The sequence below is a fragment of the Solanum dulcamara genome, chromosome 12 (assembly GCF_947179165.1).
Source record: "Solanum dulcamara chromosome 12, daSolDulc1.2, whole genome shotgun sequence".
NCBI lineage: Eukaryota > Viridiplantae > Streptophyta > Magnoliopsida > Solanales > Solanaceae > Solanum > Solanum dulcamara.
In genome coordinates, this window is record NC_077248.1 from 8,006,386 (window position 1) to 8,032,308 (window position 25,923).

At 34.3% G+C, this 25,923-nt stretch overlaps 1 protein-coding gene and 2 long non-coding RNA genes across 7 annotated transcripts; all 3 read left to right on the top strand.

Annotated features, from left to right (window-relative positions):
• The first annotated feature begins 673 nt into the window (after positions 1-673).
• LOC129876018 (putative disease resistance protein RGA3) lies at positions 674-6,905 on the top strand. Of its 4 annotated transcripts, none has more exons than XM_055951301.1 (4): positions 674-4,580; positions 5,064-5,132; positions 5,985-6,289; positions 6,807-6,905. In XM_055951301.1, the coding sequence occupies exon 1, from the start codon at positions 701-703 to the stop codon at positions 4,559-4,561; it is 3,861 nt and encodes a 1,286-aa protein (XP_055807276.1). In that variant the 5' UTR covers positions 674-700; the 3' UTR covers positions 4,562-4,580; positions 5,064-5,132; positions 5,985-6,289; positions 6,807-6,905. The 4 variants fall into 4 exon arrangements, with proteins under 4 accessions (XP_055807276.1, XP_055807277.1, XP_055807278.1 ...); XM_055951302.1 differs by lacking the exon at positions 5,064-5,132 and having other exon boundaries at positions 675-4,581; positions 5,985-6,147; positions 6,218-6,289; XM_055951303.1 differs by lacking the exon at positions 5,064-5,132 and having other exon boundaries at positions 675-4,581; positions 5,985-6,147; positions 6,224-6,289.
• A 128-nt stretch (positions 6,906-7,033) lies between these two features.
• On the top strand, positions 7,034-9,655 carry LOC129876019 (uncharacterized). 2 transcript variants are annotated; one of them, XR_008763272.1, is made up of 4 exons: positions 7,034-7,106; positions 7,405-7,538; positions 8,506-8,621; positions 9,362-9,655. It is a non-coding gene; the product is annotated as an uncharacterized LOC129876019 (long non-coding RNA). The 2 variants fall into 2 exon arrangements; XR_008763271.1 differs by lacking the exon at positions 9,362-9,655 and having other exon boundaries at positions 8,506-8,704.
• An 11,395-nt stretch (positions 9,656-21,050) lies between these two features.
• Positions 21,051-23,034, top strand: LOC129876769 (uncharacterized). The gene is made up of 3 exons (XR_008763412.1): positions 21,051-21,249; positions 21,987-22,110; positions 22,820-23,034. It is a non-coding gene; the product is annotated as an uncharacterized LOC129876769 (long non-coding RNA).
• The last annotated feature ends 2,889 nt before the right edge of the window (positions 23,035-25,923 follow it).

Below are 25,923 nucleotides of genomic sequence, written 5' to 3' on the forward strand. Positions count from 1 at the left end.
TTTAGATTCTTTTACAGTTTAAGAGGGTCCTTTAGTGTGAGGTACTGTAATTTTAACCCTTATCAAGATGGAGGCGGAGAAATATCATGGCTTACGGTCTTGACTAGATGCCATATTGTCATCTTTGATGGTGCCTGCCAGATCCATCGATTCTAGGTATATTTCGGCATCTAGTGCCCATGATGAGTAACCTTTTCCAGATATATCAAGAGTAATAAATTCAAGTTTAGAGATATTAGACATTTTAAGAAAATAAAATTCTTATCCTTTTGTTATCTTTTAAAATAGCTCAAAGTGATGGATGCTCGTACTGATAACGTGTTATAAAACAAACTAACTTAACAAATTAATAAGAATGAGAGATACTAAGAGAAAGAGAGAGTTGTGAGAATTGAGTGTAGGTGTATGTTTTCATTACAGATACAGTGCCTTTTTATAGGCAAATTCTAAAGAAAAAAGACGGCGAGCTATAGTACAAAAATTGTTGTGTGAAAATACTATTCATCTACAATGAAAATATTATTTACAGTAAAAGTGGATCCCATAAACATCAACTTTTTTTACTTCTTTTACCACAAATATAAGAGGAAAAAGGATCCATTTTGACATATCTGAGACTCTCACGCGCTCAAAACTTGGTTTTCATCCACAGCTATTTAGCAGCCTTTTTTATTTTTTATTACTGTTTGAATGATTGTGTATGGATTATTGTCTTCCTTTTAGTGGTTTGCAAACAACTAGCAAAAGAAGACTTATTACTTTGAGAAGACTTTGGAGCAGAGGAAGAAGATTTTGTGAAGAAGCAAACACAACAATGGTCGATCTTGTAATTGGTACTACTGTTCAAGTTTTGCTTGAGAAACTGCTTTCTCTAACAATTAAGGAGATAAACAGCTCAAGGGATTTCAACAAAGATCTGGAAATGCTTACACTAAATGTATCCTTAATACAAGCTTTCATTCATGACGTTGAAAGACCACAAATTGAGAAACAACAGTCTGTGGAACAATGGCTCAACAGGCTTGAGAGAGTTGGTGAAGATGCTGAGAATGTGTTTGATCGATTCAAATATGAATCTCTCAAAGCACAAGTGATGAAAATCCGAAACAGCCCAATGAAAAAGGTCAGTGATTTCTTTTCTCATACTACTTTTAAGAGAAAAATGTCTCGAAAAATCAACAACATCAATAAAGAGTTGACGGATATCAATAAGTTAGCCAAAGACCTCGGTCTCCAATCACTAATGGTTCCTTCTCGGCAAATATTACCAATTAGAGAAACAGATTCCTTAGTGGTTGCTTCAGATGTTATTGGTAGAGACTTGGATGTTGCTGAGATAAAGGAGAAGATTTTGAACATGAGAGAGGAGGGTGCTCTTCTGTGCACCATTCCCATAGTGGGTATGGGGGGTTTAGGGAAAACTACTGTGGCTAAGAGAATTTTCAATGATGAACAGATCAAGCAAATCTTTGAAAAGAGAGTTTGGTTATGTCTACCTGAGATGTCTGAAACGAAGAGCTTTCTTGAACAAATCCTCGAATCATTGACAGAGAGGAAAGTTGAGGTTCGAAGGAGAGATATAATAGTCAAGAAGTTACAAGATGAATTGGGAGGAAAAAACTATTTGCTAGTCCTGGATGATTTGTGGCGTGTTGACTCTACATTGTGGCATGAGTTCGTGGACACCTTGAGAGGAATAAATACATCTAGAGGAAACTGCATTCTCGTGACTACTCGTATGAAGCGGGTGGCATCCACAGTAGCAGCAGATCTTCATATGTTGGGAAAATTAACAGAAGATCATTGTTGGTCTATTTTCAAACAAAAAGCATTTGTTGATGGGAGGGTTCCAGAAGAATTAGCGAGCATGGGCAACAAGATTGTTAAAATGTGTCAAGGTCTACCGTTGGCTGCAAGTGTGTTGGGAGGCGTCTTACACAGTAAGGAAAAACATGAATGGCAAGCAATTCTTGATGGCAACCCCCTTGTTGCACATGAAGATGATCTTGGGGAAAATAGCATAAAGAAAATCCTAACACTCAGCTATGTCTATCTACCATCTCCACAACTGAAAAAATGCTTTGCTTACTTTGCAATGTTTCCAAAAGATTTTGAGTTTGAAAAGGAACAACTTATCCAACTCTGGATGGCAGAAGGCTTTCTCCGCCCATGTCAAGAGACCACTGTGATGGAAGACGTTGGGCAAAGGTTTTTTCAAATCTTGTTGCAAAATTCTTTGCTGCAAGATGTTAAGCTAGATGAGTACAACAATATAACACACTGTAAGATGCATGATCTTGTGCATGATTTGGCTGGAGATATCTTAAAATCTAAACTATTTGACCCAAAGGGCGATGATGGAGAAAAACTTTCTCAAGTTCGATACTTTGGATGGGAGTCACCAAGGGATCAAATAGATAAGATAAATGATCCAGAACATTTGTGCACATTGTTTTGGAGAAGCAATTATATACCGGAAGATATGCTGTTGAGCTTTAAGTTCTTGAGAGTTTTAAATTTGTCCAGATCAGGAATCAAGGAGTTGTCAGCCAAAATCGGGAAGCTAATATACTTGAGATATCTTGATCTCTCCAACACTAAGATCACAGCCTTGCCTAGCTCCATTTGCGAGCTCTATAATTTGCAAACATTAAGAGTCAATTACTGTTATTCACTCGAGGAACTTCCATATGATATGGGAAGTATGATAAGTTTGAGGCATATTTATTACACTTTTCAGTTTGATAAAAAACATTTCCAGATGCCACTTAAGATGCGACAATTGACTTGTCTTCAAACCCTACAGTTTTTCAAGGTAGGTTTAGAGAAAGGTCGTCAAATAGAAGAATTAGGTCATTTGAAAAACCTAAGAGGTGAATTGACGATTAATGGTCTCCAACTGGTCTGTAATAGAGAAGAAGCTCGAACAGCACATTTACAAGAGAAATCGAATATCTACAAGCTGGCATATCTGTGGTTCCATGACGAACCAGAAGGAAGTGAGACCAATGATGAGTATGTCTTGGATGGTCTTCAACCCCATCCTAACTTGAAAACCTTAGCGATTGTGGACTATTTAGGGACTAAATTTCCTTCATGGTTCCATGAAGATTTGCTACCAAATTTGGTCAAACTGAGATTAATTGGTTGCAAAAGATGCAAAGAAATTCCATCGCTTGGCCAACTGAAATTGCTTCGGCATCTTGAGCTAGTAGGGTTACATAAGGTGGAATGCATTGGACCTACTTTTTATGGTATTGATGGTAACAATATTGGATCAAGCAGCAATATCCAAGTGTTCCCGTCATTGAAAAAACTAGTATTGGAGGATATGTCTAGCCTTATTGAGTGGAAGGGAGATGAAGTTGGAGTAAGAATGTTTCCTAGGCTTGAGGAATTGACGATTAGAGAGTGTCCACTGTTAAAAAGTACTCCAAATCAATTTGAAATCCTCCGTGAATTACGGATTAGAGGAGTTGACAGTGAAATGACATTGTTGAACTTGTGCAGCAACTTGACATCTCTCGTAGGGCTTAGTGTATATAATGTGAAAGAGCTCACTTGTCTTCCCGATGAGATGCTACGCAACAGCGTTTTTCTTCAACACCTATCGATCTCAGAATGTGGAGAGTTTCGTGAATTGCCACAAAGCTTGTACAATCTCCATTCTCTTAAGAGTTTAATGATTGACGACTGCACCAATTTCAGTTCTTTTCCTGCTCCCATTGGAGAGAACTATTTGACTTGCCTCCGAAGTCTTGAGTTATGGAATTGTGGATTGACCAGTTTACCAAGTGGAATGCTAGAGCATTGTCGGTCTCTGAACTCTTTGTTGGTCAGCAACTGTAAGAACTTAGTTTCCTTGCCTTTACAGGTGTGGGAAATGCCCTCACTTTCATATTTGATTATATCAAAATGTCCCAAATTGATTAGTGTACCCACAGGGGGCCTTCACCGTCTCACTGGGTTACGGCATTTGGCAATTGGTCCTTTCTCAGAGATGGTGGATTTTGAGGCATTCGTACTGATTTTTAATGGCATTCAGCAGCTGTTGTCCCTTCGTTATCTGATGGTGCACGGATGTGGACACTGGGATTCTCTGCCCTATCAGCTTATGCAACTCTCTTCCCTAACACATATCCATATATGTGATTTCGGAATCGAGGCTCTTCCTCATAGACTTAACCTTACTTCTCTTGAAACATTACTTCTAGAGAGGTGCAAACGGCTACAACATCTGGACTTCTCAGATGCCATACCCAAATTACGGTATGTGGAGATCAGTGATTGTCCATTGTTAGAAGCTCTGTCGGATGGGCTCTGCAACCTTGTTTCTTTGGAAGAGTTAAGGTTATGTAACTGTGAAAAACTAGAGCATATGCCATCCAGAGATGCCATGCGATGCCTCACTAAATTATGGTACCTAAAAATTAAAGGCTGCCCACAGTTAGAAGAAAGTTGCACCAATCGTAGTGGCCCAAACTCCCAGTGGTCCAACATTTCCCATATTGCAAAAATTAAAGTAGATGGAAACATAATTCAAGACTTTCGTAATCCATGAGCGGCAGGCAATTACATTAGGTAAATTTTCATTTAGACTTGTTAGAGATACGTTCTTTTGCACTCCTTGTTTCTCATGACACAACTTTTACTGTTTAAATAGGGTTGATTATGTTCAACCACCACATTTGTTTTGTTGAAAATATTTAGCAAAGATAACATAATCTGTCAATATTTTACTCTTCATAATGGGGTTTACTAACAATTATTAAGTGAAACTATTTGTTTGTTTTTAAAAGATGTGCAGCAAAAAGGTAGAAATTAATGTCTCTATATATTTTTATTAACCATAGGAAGTCTTTTAAGTAGCCAACTTAAAACGAAAATCTGCATAATTTGAAATTCAAGATAACTAATATATATAAACAAACTAAACAAGTTCTACTAAATTTAAAATTCAAATCATCCTAAACCTAACAACTCATTATGCAAAAAAGTAATAATTGAAAAATAAGTATTGTTGTGGAACAATGTATTTCTCATGAATGCTGTACTGTTTAACTGAAATGCTATTTGAGGCGTATCTGTCCATTAAGTTGATGGAATTCTGCTTATTGAACCAAGATTTCCATGTAAGCTTCTTCTAAAATTGTTAATCTCCTACATTCCTTGTTTTCTTATTGCTCACTTACCTGTAAAGTTAATCAATTGCAATATATCTCAAATTACTCAAACGTTTCGTTTGTTTTGCACGAGTATCCGAGTTTATCACTTAATCCTCGAATGTAGTACTCTTCATTACAGAGTATAATGGTGTTATTAAGTGGTATGGTTCTTGAATAAGATAACTACTCATTCTCTTCAAGTATAGACAAGTATTTTATTGGCATAACATTAGCTTGTCATATAAGGTACGTAATACATTACAGTTTCTTTGCCGTAAGAATTGGTGAAATATAGAGAGGAAAAAAATAACCGAAATTTGACTTGTATTGATAGTAGAGGTTTCTCCAGTTTTTCTAAGGACTACAGAATCTCTCAAATGAAAGAAGCTATCACATGTCTTATGGTTCAAAGAGCTCTAATATGCTTCTTGCAAACTTCAATTCTAGTCTTCTTTGTTTGAGCTGATATCTAGTGCAAAAAATGAGATAGTTGAGTGATGCAATATGGAGAATCAGAGGTAAAATTGTCTAACTGCTAAACTTAAATATCAGTATTGAAAGGAAATTAGTTTGTTAGTTGCAAGGAGATTTAGGAAGTAAGTCAATTTGGTGCTTCGCTCAATATAATTCTTCGTTACTTTCTTCCCGGAGTTTCAGTCCATAAAATTACACAATAATAGGAAAGTCATGTATTGCATTCTCACAATAGTTGAACTCCGGCTATTTTCCCCCTTTCTTTCGTTATATTAATGTCTGAAACTCACCTTTCCAAACCTGTCCGAAAGAAGAAGAATCTCAGTATTTGTCATATTTATTCAGGTGCTATGGTAAAGCTAATGAAAGGTATGGATGGTTGGTGCCACTGAAAGCAGTTTATGAGCTATTCATGAGTGGCAGATCAAATAATTCTTACTGATGATGCTACATTTAGATTGTTTCCATGGATTCAGCTAGGAGGTTTCCGCGGTACAAAAGGCAAATTGTATGTTCAAGAACAACTTCTTATGGTTTATTTTTCAGCTCCTTTTCTCATGAGAATATCCGTTGCGAAGGACCAGTTTGAGGGGCATCTGTCCATTAAGTTGAAGGTTTCTCTACTCTGCTTATCGGACCAAGCTTTCCATGTAAGCTTCTTCTAAATTGTTATTCTCCTAGACTCTTTGGTCTGCATTGTTTTTGTTGCTCACTTACGTCTTGTAATTTGTAAAATAAGTCCATTTCAGTCCAAATTATTCAAAAGTATCGTTTCATACAAAAAGTGTGTATCAATTAATCTCTCAACATTTTACTCTTCATAATGAGGATATATACCAACAACTATTAAGTAATAATAATTGAGTACACAGTCGCTCATTTGCCCAAGTGAAACTATTCTCTTATGTGTGGGTATCTTTTGATAAAATATAACCTTTTACTATGATTTAATGAAAATAAAAGACAAAAAAGTATTTTTGGTAAATAATGAATTAGTTCAACCAACCAACAAGTACCATGTCTTTTTGTTATGATACTTCATTTTCATGATGCAGATTTATGTAGTGTTGTAGACTTTCCTTTTGGATTTTTTCACTTGAAAAACCTATTTTTTCTTCTTTCCTGTACAAAAGAAGCATAAACTCAATACCTACCATATCTGCTCAGGTACTTTGATCAAGGTAGTAAAGGGTATCCGTGGACTGAGCCTTCAAATTCTGTTCATGAGCTATTCACAAGATGAAGCTGTGACACAAAGACAAAATGTATGTCCCGGCTGACACAGGATTCTTAGATGCAAGACAGATTTCATTTTGGATTCCATTGATAGTAGATACTTCTCCAAATTATGTCCACAGCCTTCAACATTATTTTGTTTTTCCTATTTCATTTTCATGGGACAGATTGTAACGTTGTGAACATTGGTGCAGTTGGAGACTCTGGTTGTACATAGCTGGAATATTCAAGGTAAGTCAGTTTTTGTATACACGCTTTTTGTTACTTTCTCTTCAAAGCAGAGGATAATTCATTGAAACATTCGCAATTTAAGAAAAAGACTGCTATGTCATCTTGAATCTGATATAAAAGAGTGCCTCATTGGCTCTGAAAATGTCCTTAGGGATACCAGCTCATCTTAACAGGTCTTGCTTTCTACTAAAATCTCTTTTTAGTCGTGGTTTGTAACGAGTTGCTTCTCCATTAATTTCGCAAAGGATCGGAGGAAATGTGTGCCAAAACTGACTTTTTACCGTCTCCTATGTTTCAGATTCTTAGTTGAAACAATGGCATGGACGTTGTAGAGATGGTAGACTGGAGCAGACTTCTCTTAGATGTGTTTAAACTGGAGAGGAGATATTATGTATGACTAAGATTTGACAGCAGAGACCTTTCTTTCAGAGAGTAAATGCCTTTCGTACAGTAGAGTTTTTGTTTCCAGAAAATATTTTGAACTTGTACCATAGTTCATATATAGCTTCTTTAATGTAGCTCAATTTTTCCTTTTGAAATTTATCTTGGCTTTTGTTCGCACATATAAACAAAAAGGATAGGGCCTACCATTTGCATTGTTTAAATCCAAACAATACGATTGCTTAAATCTCGAACTTGTGTACTAAATTCACAAGTCATGCATCGCCAACTCCTTTTTATCAACCATACCTTACATACAACCCCATAAGTCTATTCAATTCCATAAGCTTGCGTCAAAAAGCTCGTCACACCTTTTGAGAACAAGGTTCTGGCATTTACACTAGTGATTCTCTGTGTGATTTTCTCTTGTTATAAAGATTAGCTACCAATCCTGTGACCTCACTGCAATGGCCATTGAACTCATATTTCCCTTACATGTGTCAACTTTTTTCCTTTGAACATTAGATAAAAAGGGCAGCCCGGTGCACTAAAGCTCCCGCTATGTGCGTGGTCCGGGGAAGGGCCTGACCACAAGGGTCTATTGTACGCAGTCTTGCCTTGCATTTCTGCCAGAGGCTGTTTTCAAGGCTTGAACCCGTGACCTCCTGGTCACATGACAGCAACTTTACCAGTTTTTCTACAAGACTCTAGAGAGGTACTCTGCCTGAGGTGACATAGAGTCACTCTGCCGGAGGCCTCTCTTCCCTTAAAAAGTATCAGTATCTATCTCCATTTACCTTAATTCCAAGTCTCATATATGGTAGAGGTCTATATATGTTTTCTTAATTACACACTTGTCGTTAATTTCACTTCACAAAATATTTTCCCCGTTCATTAAAATTCTTGCGATTGAAGGACTTGAACAATTATTTAGTGGTTGCTTGTAATGAGCTGATTCTCCATTCTCGAAGAAGGAAATGTGTGGGAAAACTAACTTTTACTGTTTCCCGTGTTTCAGAATCATGGTTGAAACAACGGCATGGATCTTGTTGAAATGGTAGACAGGAAAAGACTTGTCATGATTTGGAAATTGCATCTCCTAAACTCATTTGCATTTGGAGATATTATTTCATTGTATGACTAAGATTTGACACCTCCCTTTTTGAGCTTTTACTTATATGATGTATCATTGCTTAGTTGATATCTTCTTTAATCTAGCTATGTTTTTTTTCCTTTTGAAATTTATTATGGGTTTTATTTGTGCATGTGTTGGTTATAAAGAAGTGTGAGCTTGAACAACTTATTGGTGGGTAAGAGTATGAGTTGTATTGGGTCTTGATGTGACATGTGTTATAAACGCATTCTATACTTACAGGCTTAGAGGTTGAAGTTCTTGTTGACTGAGAGTCTTATCATTGAGACTTCAACAAGTAACTGAGGTAGTAGTAATGGTTACCTAAAACCGGGTTGAGTAGAAAGTGTGGGTATGGGAGGGCTAGGCCCTGTGTTGTGAGACAGTTGGTTTAAGAACAGTGATAGTTGGGTGGAACCATTGAGTGGCTAAGATTGCTAGGTGAAGACTGTTAGTTGATTTAGTAATTGTAAGGTAGGGATCATGACCCACAGGTCTTAAGTTGTAACTAGGGTGGTAGTGGAGCTTTGAAGTTTGGAGTGGTGAACACCTTAGGTGAGAGTAAGGGGTGTACTTATTTGGTTGGGGTGGATAAAGTGACAAAGTTAATTATTATGATATCTTTTATTTTTCTGTTCATATATTATGCGGTGGGTATCAGATTGAATGATGATGCCTACCAGTACGTGTTGTTTGTACTGATACTACTCTTGATATGTCACTTGGCATATTCTGGTTGTAGGATCAGTTATGTCTCTTAGGTGAAGACGAAAACGATCCTCCAACAGCTTCTATTTTTCCTTCCTCTTGGTGGAAGCTCGGACATTGGTCTTTTAGTTTATTTCTACTCTTAGCAGCTTTTGTACCTGTTTTAGACTGGTATCCATAGTTTTTTTTATGTGTTATTCTTATACAAGTGTATTACTTCAGATTTTTTATAAACTTTTGGTTTAATTACTCCTACTTAAGTCATAGAGTAGGTGTCCGCATGACCTGGTGGGTTGGATAGTGAAAGAAACAATAAATCGTTCAAACAAATGCCATATATATTTTAACATCAACTATTTTTTAAAATATTTTTTTATATACATTTTTATTAATTGACGCAATGCACACGTGCAAAGCACGTATTCTACACTAGTAAACACAAATATAACTGTTGTGTTTTGATTTGAAATTTATTATGGCTTTTGTTTGCAAGCTTAAATAAATTCTAACCTGTGTCTTCTTATAAATATATAAGAGTTTTTTGTCACCGGCAGGCAACAAACAATATAAACTGTGAGAATTTAAGTGCATTCTAATAGCATCCCATATCGAGTTGCTCACTTATCTTTACTACTAGCTCTCCTTTAAGATAGACCTTTATCAACCAATCCTGTATATGTTTTTGGAGTTTAAAAGTGATGGAGATATTTTATCAAATAACATATGTGGTCAAGTGGTAGAATCGTTCAAATTCATAGAAAATTGAAAAATTAAAATCAAATTTGATTCGGTTCATTAGAGAGAGAGAGGGGGGAGATCAGAGGCAAGCAAGATTGCGAGTATATACATAACACATGTTTAATATATATATATATATATATATATTATTTATTTATTTTTTAATTTTTTGCTTCTAAGTACTTTTCATTTATTGTTAATATATGGATCAAAGTATCCTTAACTGTGACCTAATTTCATAGTTAAGGATGCTTATGAGAGTTGGAGCCTATGAAAAGTTGACAAAGCCATTACGAAGATCTCGATCATGATACCTGCCCTTAAATCTAAAGAGTATGATACCTGCCCTTAGGTCACAATTAAGGATGCTTATGAGAGTTGGAGCCTATGGAAAGTTGACAAAGCCATTATGAAGATCTATATCATGATACCCGCCCTTAAAGCTAAAGAGTATGATGGCTCAGTGGCTAAGAGGTTCATTGATGGTGGAAACTGTCCGAGTTTGATTCCCATTGTGTGCAAAATTTCCCCACTCTTTTTTTTGCTTTGAAAAGGTTGAGATGGGCTCAAGTATTGACTCAGACCTCATTATTTTTGGGTTCGTAAACTTTATTATTCTTGTTTTTCATTATTTTTCTCTCTATGCTGTTTCTTTTTTTCAATTTGTCATTATTTAAATTTTTTAGACACATTTTTGATAATTTATTCTTTTTATTTATATTGCTTATTTTCTTACTACATAATTCTCTTTACATGTATTAACTCATAGAAACTGTTTTAAAAAAAATGATGAATTATATTAATTATTTGAAATTGAGTTAGAAAATATTAAATAAAATAAAGTTAATTAAAATCAATCGAATGAAGAAATTGATCTTTTAACAAAATCTATTTAATTGATTTTTTTCTTCTTAATTTATAGTATTTCTTTCTTATTTTTTTAATTCGATTATAAAAAAATGAAAACTAAACTAAACTTAATTGATTTATTCATCATTTGTCTTTTTCACAAATGACTAACCTAATAAATTGAATTAAATGAACTAAAAACTCGATGATGTCATTATTTATCTTCTGAATATACATTATAATATTAGTAACTCAATTTATACACGTTTTAAAAGAATTTCGGTAGTTTTTGAAAGTAACAAAATAGGCACCAATTCAGTTTTTTTTTAAAACTTCAAAATAATGTTAAACACTGGATAAAAAAAAAGCACAATAAATATAAAATTAAAAGATCCATGAATCAGGGTAAAAGTAAAAAGAATTCAAACGTGACATAACAAGGCAAGTTAAATATAGCGGGTTAAAATTACTATTTTTCTCCCATCTCGCTCCATTTTTCATCTTGAATTTTTACGTGTTTACTTCTTTATACTTCAAATCCCCTTCACTCGAACCTTGGCTCCACCACTACTAATACATGAACAATTCCATGGAATAGCTACTGTGATTCAATTAAGCAAACTAGAGTTATTATTACACGAAAAAAATAATTTACTTAAACAATACTAAAGTCATTATACATCAAAGATCAAACGATCAAATCTTTATACAAAAAAAAACCCAAACTTAACAATTGAGGAACTGCCCGGGGAGGGGTGCTAGAAAATTATATACCAAAATTGAAGTGTTGAGCTTGAGAAAATGATAAGCAATACTAGAGTTATTATTACACGAAAAAGTGATTTACTTAAACAATACTAAAGTCATTATACACCAAAGATCAAAAGATCAAATCTTTATAGCAAAAAAAATAACCTCAAGCTCAACAATTGAAGAACTACCCGGGGAGAGGGTACTAGAAAATTATATACCAAAATTGAAGTGTTGGGCTTGAGAAAATGATAAAGTTAAAAACATTAAGTTAGTTAAAATTTAATAAAATATTTATATTTTACTTATGAATAATAAATAAATAATTGTGAAATTTATATATAATTTCTCAGTCTGGTTTGACTATTTTCGTGGTTCATTTTTAGTAAAACCAAAACTAAAATCAAATAGTATCGATTTTCAAAGTTTAAAATCAAATCAATTTTCAATTTTTTTAATCGGTTTAGTTCGGATTACGGTTCAGTTTGATTTTTAAACCATAATCATGAAGAACCCTACCCTACTTTAGAGCTATATTTATTCCTCACCCATTAAAATTTCATTTTCAACTTTAGAAAAGTTCAAATTCCAGAACTCAAAATTTTAAATTTTGACGTTAGATTCTAACATGGGTTTGTTTATCTTTTTTGAAATAATTAATATTACTACCTCCGTCCGAACTAATGTGGTACAATTTAAACTTTAAGAATCAAAATTTTATATTTTGAAATGAAATCTTTAAATTTTTTAAAATAAAATTTACATATTTAAAAATTATGTAAAAAAGAATACGACAAGTCATAATATTGTCAATTCAAATTTTTTAAAAGGCATATTAAAAATTAAGATTAAATAATTGTTTGACTCTCAAAATTCGAAAAATATCAAATAAATTGGGACAAATGGAGTACAAGATATTAAATTATTCATGTAGTAAATAAAGCATCCCGCAAAATTAACTTGTTCAACACATAATTGATTTGTATAATTTTACGTTTGTTTACAGTAGATATGACATTCATGCATGTACCTGCTCATGATAAAAAAAATACCAATGACGAGCTATAACAATTTGAAAATTACATCTTAATTTTTTTTTAAAAAAATGTAGCTATTCAACTGCAAATAATATGCGATTATGCTGATGGCTCAATATTTCATTTATTTTACAGCATTTTCTCTACAACAGTTTGTATGCTAAAATGCTAACTTGAGATTGTTGGTTAATTAAGTGGACGTTTAACCATGTTTAACTGTGACATTCGAAAAAAGTAGTTTCTATTTTCAAAGTAAAAAATGATATTTGAAAATTGGAATTGTGTTTGACAATGGTACAAATTGAAATTGCTTTTTATTTTTATTTTTTGTGAATAATTTGAAAAAAAAAAGTGAAAAAGTTGAATTCCGAAAATGTATTTTTTGGAGTTCAATTGCAAAAAGAAAGTGAAAAATTTAATGATCAAACACCCCTAGACAAAAATAGAAGGCTATTTGGACATAAAGAAAACAATAAGCTTTTTTATTTGGCTAATGCCTTGTTGTAAGCTACATACAAACTAGAATTGAATTCCATTTTTATTTTTGTCTCGAAAAAAATTAAATTCTTCAATTTGTGGTTTCATTAGGTCCGAGCTAGAGGTGTTTTTTCTCCACATATACAAAATAGGCCGTTGCAATAATAGTCATCTATAAAGCCACAAAGAGATTTACAAACCGTGGGATCTTTGTCACAACAACAAGGGGAAATATCCTTTGAAATATCTAACAAATAAAATTTCATAATTTATTATTATTATTATTATTATTATTATTATTATTATATAATTAATAAATGTGTTTCATATCAAAGAACAAGAAGTTTACAAAATGATTGTGGAAAAGTGTATGATATTCAGGTACTAAAAATTTAAAGCAAGTAAAAGACTTACAGAGTCTTATCATCATAAAGATGAGCAGAAAAGCCAATATTTTGAAAGTCATATCTTAATTTTTGGTGTAAAGCTCAATAAGCCACTTGAAAGTAATTTATTCAGGTGTTTGACGATGATTTTTATTTTCCTTTGTGTGGACTATTTTTATAGTATAGTTGGTCAACAATTTAAGAAAAATAATATTTTGTAAATCTTGTAACAGATTTTTCTTCCTTTTTTTGGTCAATTACATTTATGTTAACATGACAATATTTGATTGAGATCGTAATGTACATGTCTTGTACGCGTAACGGGCTTGGATTTTGATTTGATTGAACATGTTATTGCATTTTGACATGTGGCATAATCCTATTGTTTTTTAATTTAACTTGGCATGCCATGTCATTTGACACGTGGCACCATAATAAGAAATCATCTAAATGGCTGCATGTATATGTAATGTATTGATATAATATAAATAACGTATAATCATATATGCATAATATATATATATATATATATATATATACACGTACACACCTATATTGTTATACAAAATTTATATCATTTTATATAATTAAGAAAATAAAAATAAAGAAAAACTGAGGGACTGTCTTTTGCCTTGATTTCTTGGTCCGGGACAATCCCTTGGTTTTTTCTTCGTCGATTTTCACACACTTTTTAGTATTGTTAATTTTGACAAGTTTTTTTTATTTTTTTATTTCTATGATCACGATATCTATGTTTGTGTATGCAACTTGATGCATCCTATTTCGAACTGATCAAAATAATTAAAGTCATCATCTAATATTTAGGAATAAATTAGAAAATCCTTTTTTCCAAGTGTAAACTTTTGTTTAAGCCTACAAAATCTATGAGATTTTAATTAAGAACTTTATTTACTTCAAAAGAAATGTGATAAACATTCCTCAGAGTCTATCTAAAAATCGTGTTTATAAACTTAGTTATAATATACTCGAGGGGATTATCCAAAAAAATCAACATGTTCTTAAAGAAAAGTTAAAGAAAAAATTAAGTTAACAAAAGTAAGATGGAAGGAGGTTAAAATAGTTATTGAATAGAAAAGGTGTATTTTAGTACATTATGAATATATGTGATATACACAGTAATGTGTGTAGAGGATGTGAGGAAGTATGCATGTTTTATATATAGTGTATATAAGGTGTATAGATATGGATGTTATATGCTTATGGTAAAAGAATCTTATTGTTTTATATATAGTGTATATATAGTTTACTTTACTACTTATATATAAGACAGTAACGCCAGCTACTTTTAGTTGTAGGGGGATCATTTTTAGATTGCAGCTCTATATTTTGTAGCTTTTTCATTGATGTCCACGTGGGTGTCTTGAAAAAAGCTCCTAATTGATTTGCTTTCAATGAAATTTCTTTTAGTTGGAAATTTTGTTTATTTTGGTGGAGATTCTTATTGATTTATTTTTTTGGGTTTTGGGCTCTTATATTAAAATTTTTATTTGTTTTAAAATTTCAATTTTAACTATCATTACTTTATGTAATTACTTGACACTAAGGATAGCATAAGGGAAAAAGTAATAACATTCACTTTAATTTAAAGACAAATGGAGTAATACATATTATTTGAAAATTACGTTAAAATTACTATAAATTACTAGTATACTATTGCTTATGTTTACTGATACTACACTTGCTCTTTCCTTATTGAGTACAAGTCATCTTTAGGCGTCTGCTGACAGACCTCAACTAGGAGACCAATGATCGTTTGAATTCAAGGGTGAGCCAGCTCTTTCAGGCTGACGTGAATTCTTTTAGGCTCTTAGTCCAATCTTTTCACACTTAGACTTTTCTGACTTCTTTTTATTATAGTTTTGGGGTTGTAACCCTTTACTCTTAAACTTATTATCTATTAGATTTGGTACAATAACTTTCAAGTTCTAAGGAGTTGACTTCCGCATGATTGAACTTTTGAGGTTTCTTGCTTGAATTTATTTCCTAATTTTATGAGAATTCAACTTAAAACTTATATAAAAACTATTTCCACATCTTTTATGTATGCTTTAATGTTAGGACGTTAGTTTGGGGTGTAGTTTTGGTTCTCCCACCAGAGAGTTAGTGTGGGTGCCACTCCCGACCCAGTTTGAATCATAACAAAGTTGATTCTTACTCTTGAAATTCAGGTAGACTGGCATTTGCAGCCCGACCAATTCAGTCAGCCATGCCCTCTTCTATGGGTGGTTACTCAGGAACTCCACAACAGAATCCTACTCAGGATGGTTAGGAAGGTTTTTTTCCATCAGGCAACATGTTAGTCCTTGACCGCAGTTGTTATAATTGTGGAGAACCAGGGCACACGAAGAGAAATTGTCCCCACCCTCGCATGACTGACTCCAGGCAACAGTAGACCAGAGCAGTCATACCGACAGGCAGAAGTACTAATAGTAGGGGATGTCCACAAGCTAGGTGAGGAGGAAATCAGAGAGGTCGTGAAAACGGTAATGTAGGTAGAGGAGCAGAGCATCCAGGCAGAGAGGTTTTCCGTCGGGATGACAGGGCACAATTTTATGCCTTTTCGTGTATAACAGAGGCTAAGGCGTCTGATGCAGTGATCACATGTACTATTCTTCTATGTAAAAGTACTATTCTTTTATGTGATCAGATGTCTACTGTCTTGTTTGATACGGGTTTTACCTACTCCTATGTGTCAGTACAGTTTGCCTTGGGTTTTGATATGATTGATTCCCCGTCCATGTTTCTATTCTAGTTGGAGAGTCTGTTGTAGTCACCCATGTTATGTTTATGGGGTTTCTAACCTAGGTTGACTTGGTGATCTAGGATATAATTGATTTTGATATGATCTTAGGCATGACTTGGTTGTCCCCCTATTATATTATGCTTAACTGTAATGCTAAGACTGTGACTTTAGAGATCCCATGTAGAAAAAGATTAGAGTGAAGATGGGTGTATAAGCCTAAGCCAACTAAGATTGTCTCTTTCATCCGGGCTAGAAAACTTTTGGGGTTGGGTTATTTTACACCCTTGGCTCATATTCGGGATGTCGAAGCTGAGTCCCACTCTATTGAGTCTATTTCTATAGTGTCTGAGTTTAAGAAAGTGTTTCATACCGATTTGCCTAGTATGCCTCCGAATAGAGTTATAAATTTCTGTATTGATTTGAAGCTAGGCACCCGTCCAATCTATATTCCTCCTTATCGCATGACTTCGACATAATTAAGGGAGCTGAGGGCTCAAATTCAAGAACTCCTTGATAAGGATTTTATCCATCCTAGTGCTTTCTCGTGGGGTGCTCCAATTTTGTTTGTTAAGAAGAAGGATGACAGTATGAAAATGTGCATAGATTATCGGCAGCTGAATAGGGTCACCATTCGAAATAAGTACTCGTTGCCTCGTATAGATGATATCTTTGACCAGTTGTAAGGTGCATAAATATTATTTAAAATTGATCTAAGGTCTGGCTACCATAAGCTAAAGATTAGTCTTGAGAATGTATCTAAAATGACATTTAAAACTCGGTATGGACACTATGAATTTTTATTAATATCGTTTGGGCTGACCAATGCATCTGCAGCCTTCATGAGTTTGATGAATAGAGTGTTCAAATCATTCTTGCATTCCTTTTTAATTGTTTCCATATATGATATTTTGGTCTATTTGAAGAGTAAGTGTCATGGATCTGACCCGCTGTGATTGACACCCACTCTAACCCTCCGGTAAGATAACCACTACTATAACCCAACTAAGTGGTAATAACAAGAGATAGACATTTAAAGATGTGGAAACAAGTTTAAATATTAGTTTAAAAGGTGAGTTTCCATAAAACTCAGTAATGTAACAAACCAAACATAAACAATGCGGAAATATAACTCCCTAGAATTTGAAAGTCATTTTACCAAAACTCTACTAAACAACAAGTCTAAAGAAAAGGAGATACAACCCCAAAAACCATAAAATAAACAAGAGTTTGAAATGTCTAAGTACTAAAAGAAAGGACCAAGATCGAAGAGAATTCATGGAAGCCTAAAAGAATTGACTCATCTTTAAACTCTAAAAATCAGCGATGTCCTAACTGAGGTCTCTCACCAAGTACCTGAAGATGCCATGTACTCAACAAAGAAAGAGTAAGTGCAGTATTAGTACACAAAATAATGGTGTACTAGTAGGATCACTGGCTATTCCAGTAAGTGAAATATAAGCAGGTAATCACAACACAGTAAACATACAAATACAGAATATTTTACCACTTATCATCTCATAATCAATACATATACATAGATTAAAAATCTCAATTCCAATGCAATAATCAAATAATGGCTCTCTCATGGAACCTATACTCAAACTATTAGTGTGTCGGAACATGACATCCGATCCAATAATGTGTCGGAACAGGACACCTGGGCCAATATTAAATCAGAACGTGACACCCAATCTAATTATGTATCGCAATGTGACACTCGATCCAATTATGTATTGGAACATGACACCCAATCCAATCAACCACAATCACAATCATAATGAATAGTCTCACAAAGTTACAACCATCAAGTAACAGGTTCATTGCATGCATTTGATCATAAACAATCATTTCATTTGGTTTGTTTCATCTTTTCCTACTCATATACATACATGCATACAATAAAGCAGTTAACAGGAATATATGACACAGACGGAAAGACAAATCATCACCTACCTTAAAACCAAGCCTTGGAAACTCTAAACAGTTGGAGAATTCCCTTTCCAAAGTCTTTTGACTTGTTCTTGGTCTAAAAAAACTACACATATGCAAAGGTTCAATAAAGTGACTTAATTTAATTGGATTATATCATAATACTAACCTTTAGCCAAGTTCCTAATCCTAACACCCAACTAAGGCTTTTTCCACCATTAATTTCAAGCTCAAAACCCTCTCCCAAGGATAATTCATCATGATTCTAGGTTCAAAGAATCGAAATACGGATTAAGGGAGTAATTAACTTACCTTTGGCGTGAGAATTCAAGAAAAAATGATAAGAAACTACCATAGGTCACCCCTTAGCTCTCAAGAACGAGGTTTGCAGAAAAATAACATTTTTGGGACTTTTCCTATTTTTGGTCGCAATTGGCCGGCTACAGCGAGCCTATCCGCTAAAACGACCCCTCCTTGGTGAAATTAATCCCGCTCTAGTGGGCTGCACAGAGATAAAAAGTCAGAATTTGAGTCCCAAGCTCCCATTTTACAACATACTCTCACTCATGATGTTCTAAAATCAACAATTCACGTCAAAATTAATTACTGGAGTTTTACTTGCCCGAATTCAATTTTGTAAATCCGTAAAGGATCCTTATCATCTTGGCTATCAACTTAAAATTAAATCTTCCATTCATTATTGAATTATCCTAGACCTCACCTGACTCAAATTTTATCTAAGTTTGGTCTAGGTTCAAAATTTCCAAGTCACTACTCAGAAGTTTCTTGGCCCAAATTCCTTTTCCATTAGTTTATCCATAACGATAGGGATATGTCAATACAGTAAGGAAGAAACAGACCATCTTCGTATTTTTTTAGGTTTCCTAGGAAAGCATAAATTGTATGCAAAATTTTCTATACCAGAATGATTGTCTTCTATGGCCTTTTTGGGGCATGTGGTTTGAATGAAAGGTGTTATGCTATCCCCAAAAGATTGAGGCTATCAAGAACTGGGTACGACTTAGTTTTATGATTGAGGTTAGAAGTTTTATAGGGTTGTCGAGCTATTATAGGCACTTCGTGGAGAACATTGCTTCTATTGCCACGCACTTGACTAGGTTAACTCAAAAGGAGGTATTGTTTGAGCTGACTGGCGAATGTGAAGAGAGCTTTCAAAAGCTTAGGACTCTTCTGACCACGACACCTATTCTGACACCTCCTACTGAAGGTAAGAATTTTATTGTTTATTGTGATGCTTCACTTTCCGGTTTGGGTGCTATGTTGATGCAGGATAAGAATGTCATAAACCATGCCTAGCGACACTTGAAGGTTCATGAGAGACACTACTCGATGCATGATTTGGAGTTGGCACCAGTAGTATTTGCTCTCAAGATTTGGGAATATTATTTGTATGGTGTCAAATGCGAAGTGTTTATTGATCATCATAGTCTTCAACATGTATTCACTCAGAAGAACTTGAATCTAAGAAGGCAAATATGGATGGAGTTGCTTAAAGATTATGATGTTACCATTCGATATCATCCGGATAATGCTAATGTGGTGGCATATGCGTTAAGCTAGAAATTAGTGAGTATAGGCAGCCTAGCTTGTATGGGTGTTTCTAAGCGACCCTTGGCTAGAGAGATTCAGGCTTTTGGAGACCAAGTTTATGAAGCTAAGCATTTTAGAAAAAGGTGGTGTGATGACCAGTATTAAGGTTAGACTCACTTTCATTGAAGAGATCAAAGCTAAGAAATTTGAAGATGAGAACTTGAATGAGATTACAAAGAAGGTATTGTCTGGCAACGCACATGATGTAGCTCTTAAAACAGGTGGAGTGGTCAGTTTTAGGGGAAGGATTTGTGTTCCTAGGTAGATGAATTAATTTTAAAAGTGTTGACGCAGTCTCATGGTTCATGATATTCTATCCATCCTGGTGTGACCAAGATCTATTAGGATTTGAAGTGGCTCTATTCATGGCCTAATATGAAGAAAGACCTAGCCGAGTTTGTGGTCAAGTGTCAAATCTGTCAGCAAGTGAAGTATGAGCATCAAAGACCTGCAGGTTTTATTTCAAAGGATGCTCATTCCTGAATGGTAGTGGGAACTAATAGCTATGGATTTTGTGGTGGGTCTTTCTAAGACCTTGGGAAAGTTTAACTTTATCTGAGTTGTGGTTGACAGACTGACGAAATCTTCCCATTTTATTTTGGTTAGAGTGAATTATAATGCGCAACAGTTAGCAAAGGTCTATTTAAAAGAGATAGTAAGGTTGCACAGGGTGCCTCTTTCTACCATCTCAGACCGTGGTACGCAGTTACATCAAAGTTTTGGGGAAAATTACATGAGGAGTTGGGCATTGAACTTACTTTCAGCACAATCTTTAATCCATAGACTGATGGGCAGTTGGGAAGAATAATTTAAGTGTTGGAAGATATGTTGAGGGCATGTATGATCGACTTTTAACATTGGGGTTGTAACACCCCAATTTATTTTTAAGAATTATTTATTTATTTATTTTAAGTTATATTTTGGATGATCTGACTTTAGGAGGGCATAACCCTATCAAAATTTGAAATTTGGGAAAACCCATAAAATGAAAGTTGTAGATAATTGAAATACCTTTCCAACCATAGGTCATGGGCTTATATACGACATCGGAATAAAAAGTTATGGACATTGCAAGGCAGAAGGGTCAAGATAGGAAGAAAATTTGGCCCAACCCGATTCCAAATCGGGTCAGCCCATATTTATTTCCATGTAAGAGATAAGTTCAGCCTTATCTCTTTCCTTTCATCCAAAATATTTCCAGAACACCATAGAAATATAGAGAGATATAGAGAGAGTGAATTAAAATTCATTTTTGACCCAAATTCGAGTTCCGATTTCAAAAGCTCATGAAGAGAAAAACGTTGCACGTTGCGTTGTCTTCATTTTGAGCTAAAAATCAGAGAAGAAGGAGTGTATTAAGGTGGTTGACTTATACTTCAAGGTAAGATTTAGTTGTTGTTTTTCCTTATTATCAAACTTGTTTAGAGATTTAACGGATTAGAACGGAGAAAATAGTGTTATAAACTTGTTTGTTGCTTTGTTGGAATTTATGGATTAGGGGATGTTTTGGTTGGATTAAATGGGTGGAATTAGTTAAGTTATGAAGTAGAATGATTGTTTATATTGTTGTTGATGTTCTTGATAAGTTGTTGTTGTCGAAATTGGGGGAATAAACTTTGGTTGCAAACCCGTTTTTGGTTGGGACTGCTGTTAGTAATTGTAGTATAACTCCTTGTATAAAACTTAGTTTTGAGTGATTCAAGATGTTTTGGAAAGATATTTCATAGGGCTATAACTTTTATTTAGGATCCAAAATCCAGTTTTGCTTTTATTGACTCGAAAAAGGGTGATGAAGTACAGGGGAGGTGCTGCCCAGATTTTGGTCTAAAAGTCCTACATGGACTGCTGTGGGTATTTTGAGCATATCTTGTTGTACATAATTGCTGTAGGGGTGATTCAAAGTTGTATATGACCCTAAGACATATCGCTATAACTTTCTTTGAGGACACAAAGCCTAATTATCCCATTTACCCCTTCGAAACTGAGCAGCAATACAAGACAGTAGTGCTGCCCAGAATTTCTGTTTTGATATTTTGGGTTGATTTTCAGTGATTTTATGTTTAGTTTTGATATGTTGGAGCTTTTAAACTTAAGTAGATGTTTGATTGTGTATTTAAGGTGTATATTCTCTTATACAAGCTAAGAGGAATTGTTTGACGAAGTGGATTTTGGTTGATCTATGACATAGAGAAATTGAACTCCGCGAGTGGTGGTAGAACTTGTTGTATGCTAAAACGCCAAGGTTCGTGTATAAACTTGAACTTGAAATATTTTATTTTTCTGAAATTTAAAGTATTTTGTTGGGTTGTTTCCTTACTCCTTGTTTTGTATTTTGGTATGACTATTATCTCAAGTATTGCAAAACTTTCGTTAAATCGCCCATTTGTACGAATTGCTTGATCATTTTGCATTCTTGTTGGGAATTTGTCCTTCTTGTTACGGTGACTTGTCATCGATATTGGCATGCCTCTCGATTCAGATTTTGCCCATCTTGACTTTGGAGTTACATTTCGTCTTAACGATGGATTTTCGTCCATTTTTGAGTACGAGTGAAAAGCCACTTTCAACATGGTCTTTGATCTTCTTGATATTGGGTGACGACCCTTCTTGATATGGACACTTCTTGATTTGGGGTCTTCGGTCCGTCTTGATATTGATTGTGCTTAGTGTGAAGGCATGACGTACATATGGGGTGAAATTGGTTATTTGACTACTCTTTTGAATTGAATTATAAGCATTCTTGGTACTTAAGCCTGTGAATATTAGTATTGGTATTTTGAAACTCTCTAAGATTTGTATTTGATACTTGATATACTTGTTCACTTGGACTTAATGCTACCTTATTGAACCGTTTATGATGAAAAAGAAAATTGAGAATTTTTAATGGCTCTAAGTCCAAAGGTTATAGACCACTAAGCTTTATGCTTAGCGATAGTTGTTTCCTATCGTAGGTGATATGCAAGGCGGGATATGAAGATGGTCATGTGGAGTAGACTTTTTGGGAGCTCTTTTGAAGATCACATATGCATATACATCTAGTTTTTGTATATTATTTTGGGGACTTGTACATGATACATGTGTGACACTTATATACGAAATTTTTAAAGGCTTGTAACTTAAACCATGTGACTAATTTTGTTATTTTAGAGTGTGCTTTTAACTCAAGTAATGTAATATACTAGGTCATATTTTGACTTGTCATTATGCACGAAGGAATATAATATTTTTATGATAATTACTTATTTGAAGTTTTGTGTATTTTATGAACCTGAAGTATTGTTGAATTGGAAATCATTTTTTTAAATAAAACTCATATATTGTTTTTCAATAAGTTTTTTTTAGGGTAAAATAATAGAAATAATTAGTTTTGTTTCGTAAGTGGTATTCTCCTAAAAGGGGATGCTACAGGGATAAATTTCTACATTTGTGTGAGTTCTCCCATAACAATAGTTATCACTCTGGCGTTGATATGGCACCATTCGATGCAATTTATGAAAGGGAATATAGATCACCTATAGGGTGGTTTGACTCTAGAGATATGAACCCTTTGGGAGTTTATCTGGTGAGGGATGCTCAAGATAAGGTAAGGAACATCTAAGCTAAGCTTCTAGCAACCCGGAGTTGGTAGAAAGATTATGTAGATCGCAAGGTGAGGGATATGACATTCTAAGTAGTTGAATAGGTTCTTCTGAAGATGTCACCCATAAAGGTGTTATGAGATTTGACAAGAAGGAAAAGCTTAGTCTTCGCTATATTGGCCCGTTCGAGATTTTTAATTGTTTAGGGCCAAAGGATTATACGTTGGTTCTACCACCTAGTTTATTTGGAGTTCATCCAACATTTATGTTTATATGTTGGAGAAATATCATATGGATGGAGATTATATCATTAAGTGGACTCAGTTTTGTTAGACAAATATATTCAGTGTGAACAAGGGGTAGTTCGGTGCACTAAAGCTCCCGCTATGCGCATAGTCCAGAAAAGAGTCCGATCATAAATATCTTTAATGTGAGGAAGAACCAATTGCAATTCTTAATCGTAACGTTCGAAAGTTGAGGACCAAAGAGATTAAATCGGTGTATACGTAAAAGTTCAATGAAAGCATTGTTCGGTTAAGGATGCTAATTTGGGAAATCGAGAAGGACATGCAAGACAAGTATCCTCAGTTGTTCAATGATTCGGGTACTACTCTTCTTTGCCTTAGCCTAGTTTTCCTATTTTGATCACTTGGGGATTAGTGATGGATAAATTGGTATGTATTGTAATGACCTATTTCCATAATTATGGATAAGCCAATGGGGAAATAATTGGGACTAGAAAAATTCTGACTAGTAATTTAGAAAATTTGAGCCAAGGCTAGACTTGGACGGAATCTGAGTCAGGTGAGGTCTAGGGTAATTCGGTAATGTATGGTGATCTAATTATCAATTTGATAAGTTGAGTTGATAGGAAAGATACTAAGGAGCATGTACGACTTTATGAAATTGAATTCGGGCTCGTAGAACTCCCGTAATTGATGTTGGCGTGAAGAGTTGATTTTAAAACGTCATGGTTTGAGGGCATGTTGCAAAATAGGGGCTTGTGACTCAGATACGGAGGTTATGTTCCCATGCAACCCGCTATGACAGTATTATTCCTGCTATGGAGGGGCCGCCATGGTGGGACAATCGCAAATTTAAATGGGAAAAGTCCTAAAAATATTTTTTTTCTGCAATTATCATTTTCAGAGAGCAAAGGGACGAACTAGGGCTATTCCTGTCAGTTTTCCACCCACTGTTGCGCCAAAGGTAAGTTAAATACTGTCCTAACTTAGATTTTTATTCTTAGAACCTATAATCCATGCTAAATATCTAAAGGGAGGGTTCTTGGTTTGAATTTATTAGTAGGAAATAGCCCTAGTTGGGTGATAGGATCATGAAAGTGGTCAAGTTTAGGATTTTGATGTAATTCGGGTATTGTAGGCCATTGTTTGTTAATTCCTTGTAATTCTTAATTTTTAAGACCAAGAACAAGCTAAAAGACTTCGAAAAGGAAAAACTCCAAATCTTTAGAGTTTCCAAAGCTTGGTTTTGAGGTAGGTGATGATTTATATTCCAGTCTGTGCTACTGTGCTTGTTATTGTAGTTAATAGTATTGTATGCATGTGTGAGACTAGGAAAAATATAATGAACTTGATGAAATGGCTAATGTGATCAATTACATGCAATGAACCTGTTATTTGATTATGCAAGTATGCAAACTATTCATTGTGGTTGTGACTGTCATTGTGATATTGGATCGGGTGTCACGTTCTTACATATATATTTAATCGGGTGTCACATTCTGACACATATATTGGATCAGATGTTATGTTCTGTCATATATATTGGATCAGATGTCACATTCTGACACATATATTGGATCGGATACTACACCGGTGTAAATTAACAGTTTGAGTATGGGTCTCATGAGAGGACTATTGTTGTTATAACATGTAACTAATTTTATTCTTAAAATTATAGATATCATATTTTAAAGAAGCTTATAACTTGAATATATCTTTGGATGATCTAATAGTATAAATAAAATACAACAATATATGATACATGCATAATTGAGAATAACTACTGATTTAACCAGAAAGTGATCCTCCAAATTTTTTTCAATTGTCGAGTAATCCTTTTGATGGAGTCTCTTCATCCATTGTTTGTGAATAATTACTGATTTAATTAGAAAGTTGAAAGTTGATGATGAAAGTTTATGAATGTATGAAAAAAAACTATTAATATATTCGAATGAAAAAAAATGTTGGTTGAAAAATGTTTAGGGGGTTACCTGAAATTGAGAAATCTTGTTTAGGAGGGGGAAAGACAACATTAAAAATTCAAAATTGATATGATTGAGAGATTTTAGAAGAAAAATTAGTGAGTGAAAAGATCAGAGATAAAGTGTGATTTGTACAAAAGGGAATAAAATCAGGCGAGAATAGATTTAAATTTTTATACAAATCATATTGGTGGGTCCCAATTTTAATAGCAAATTTCATTAAACAGTGTTATGTTTTATAATTATGTGA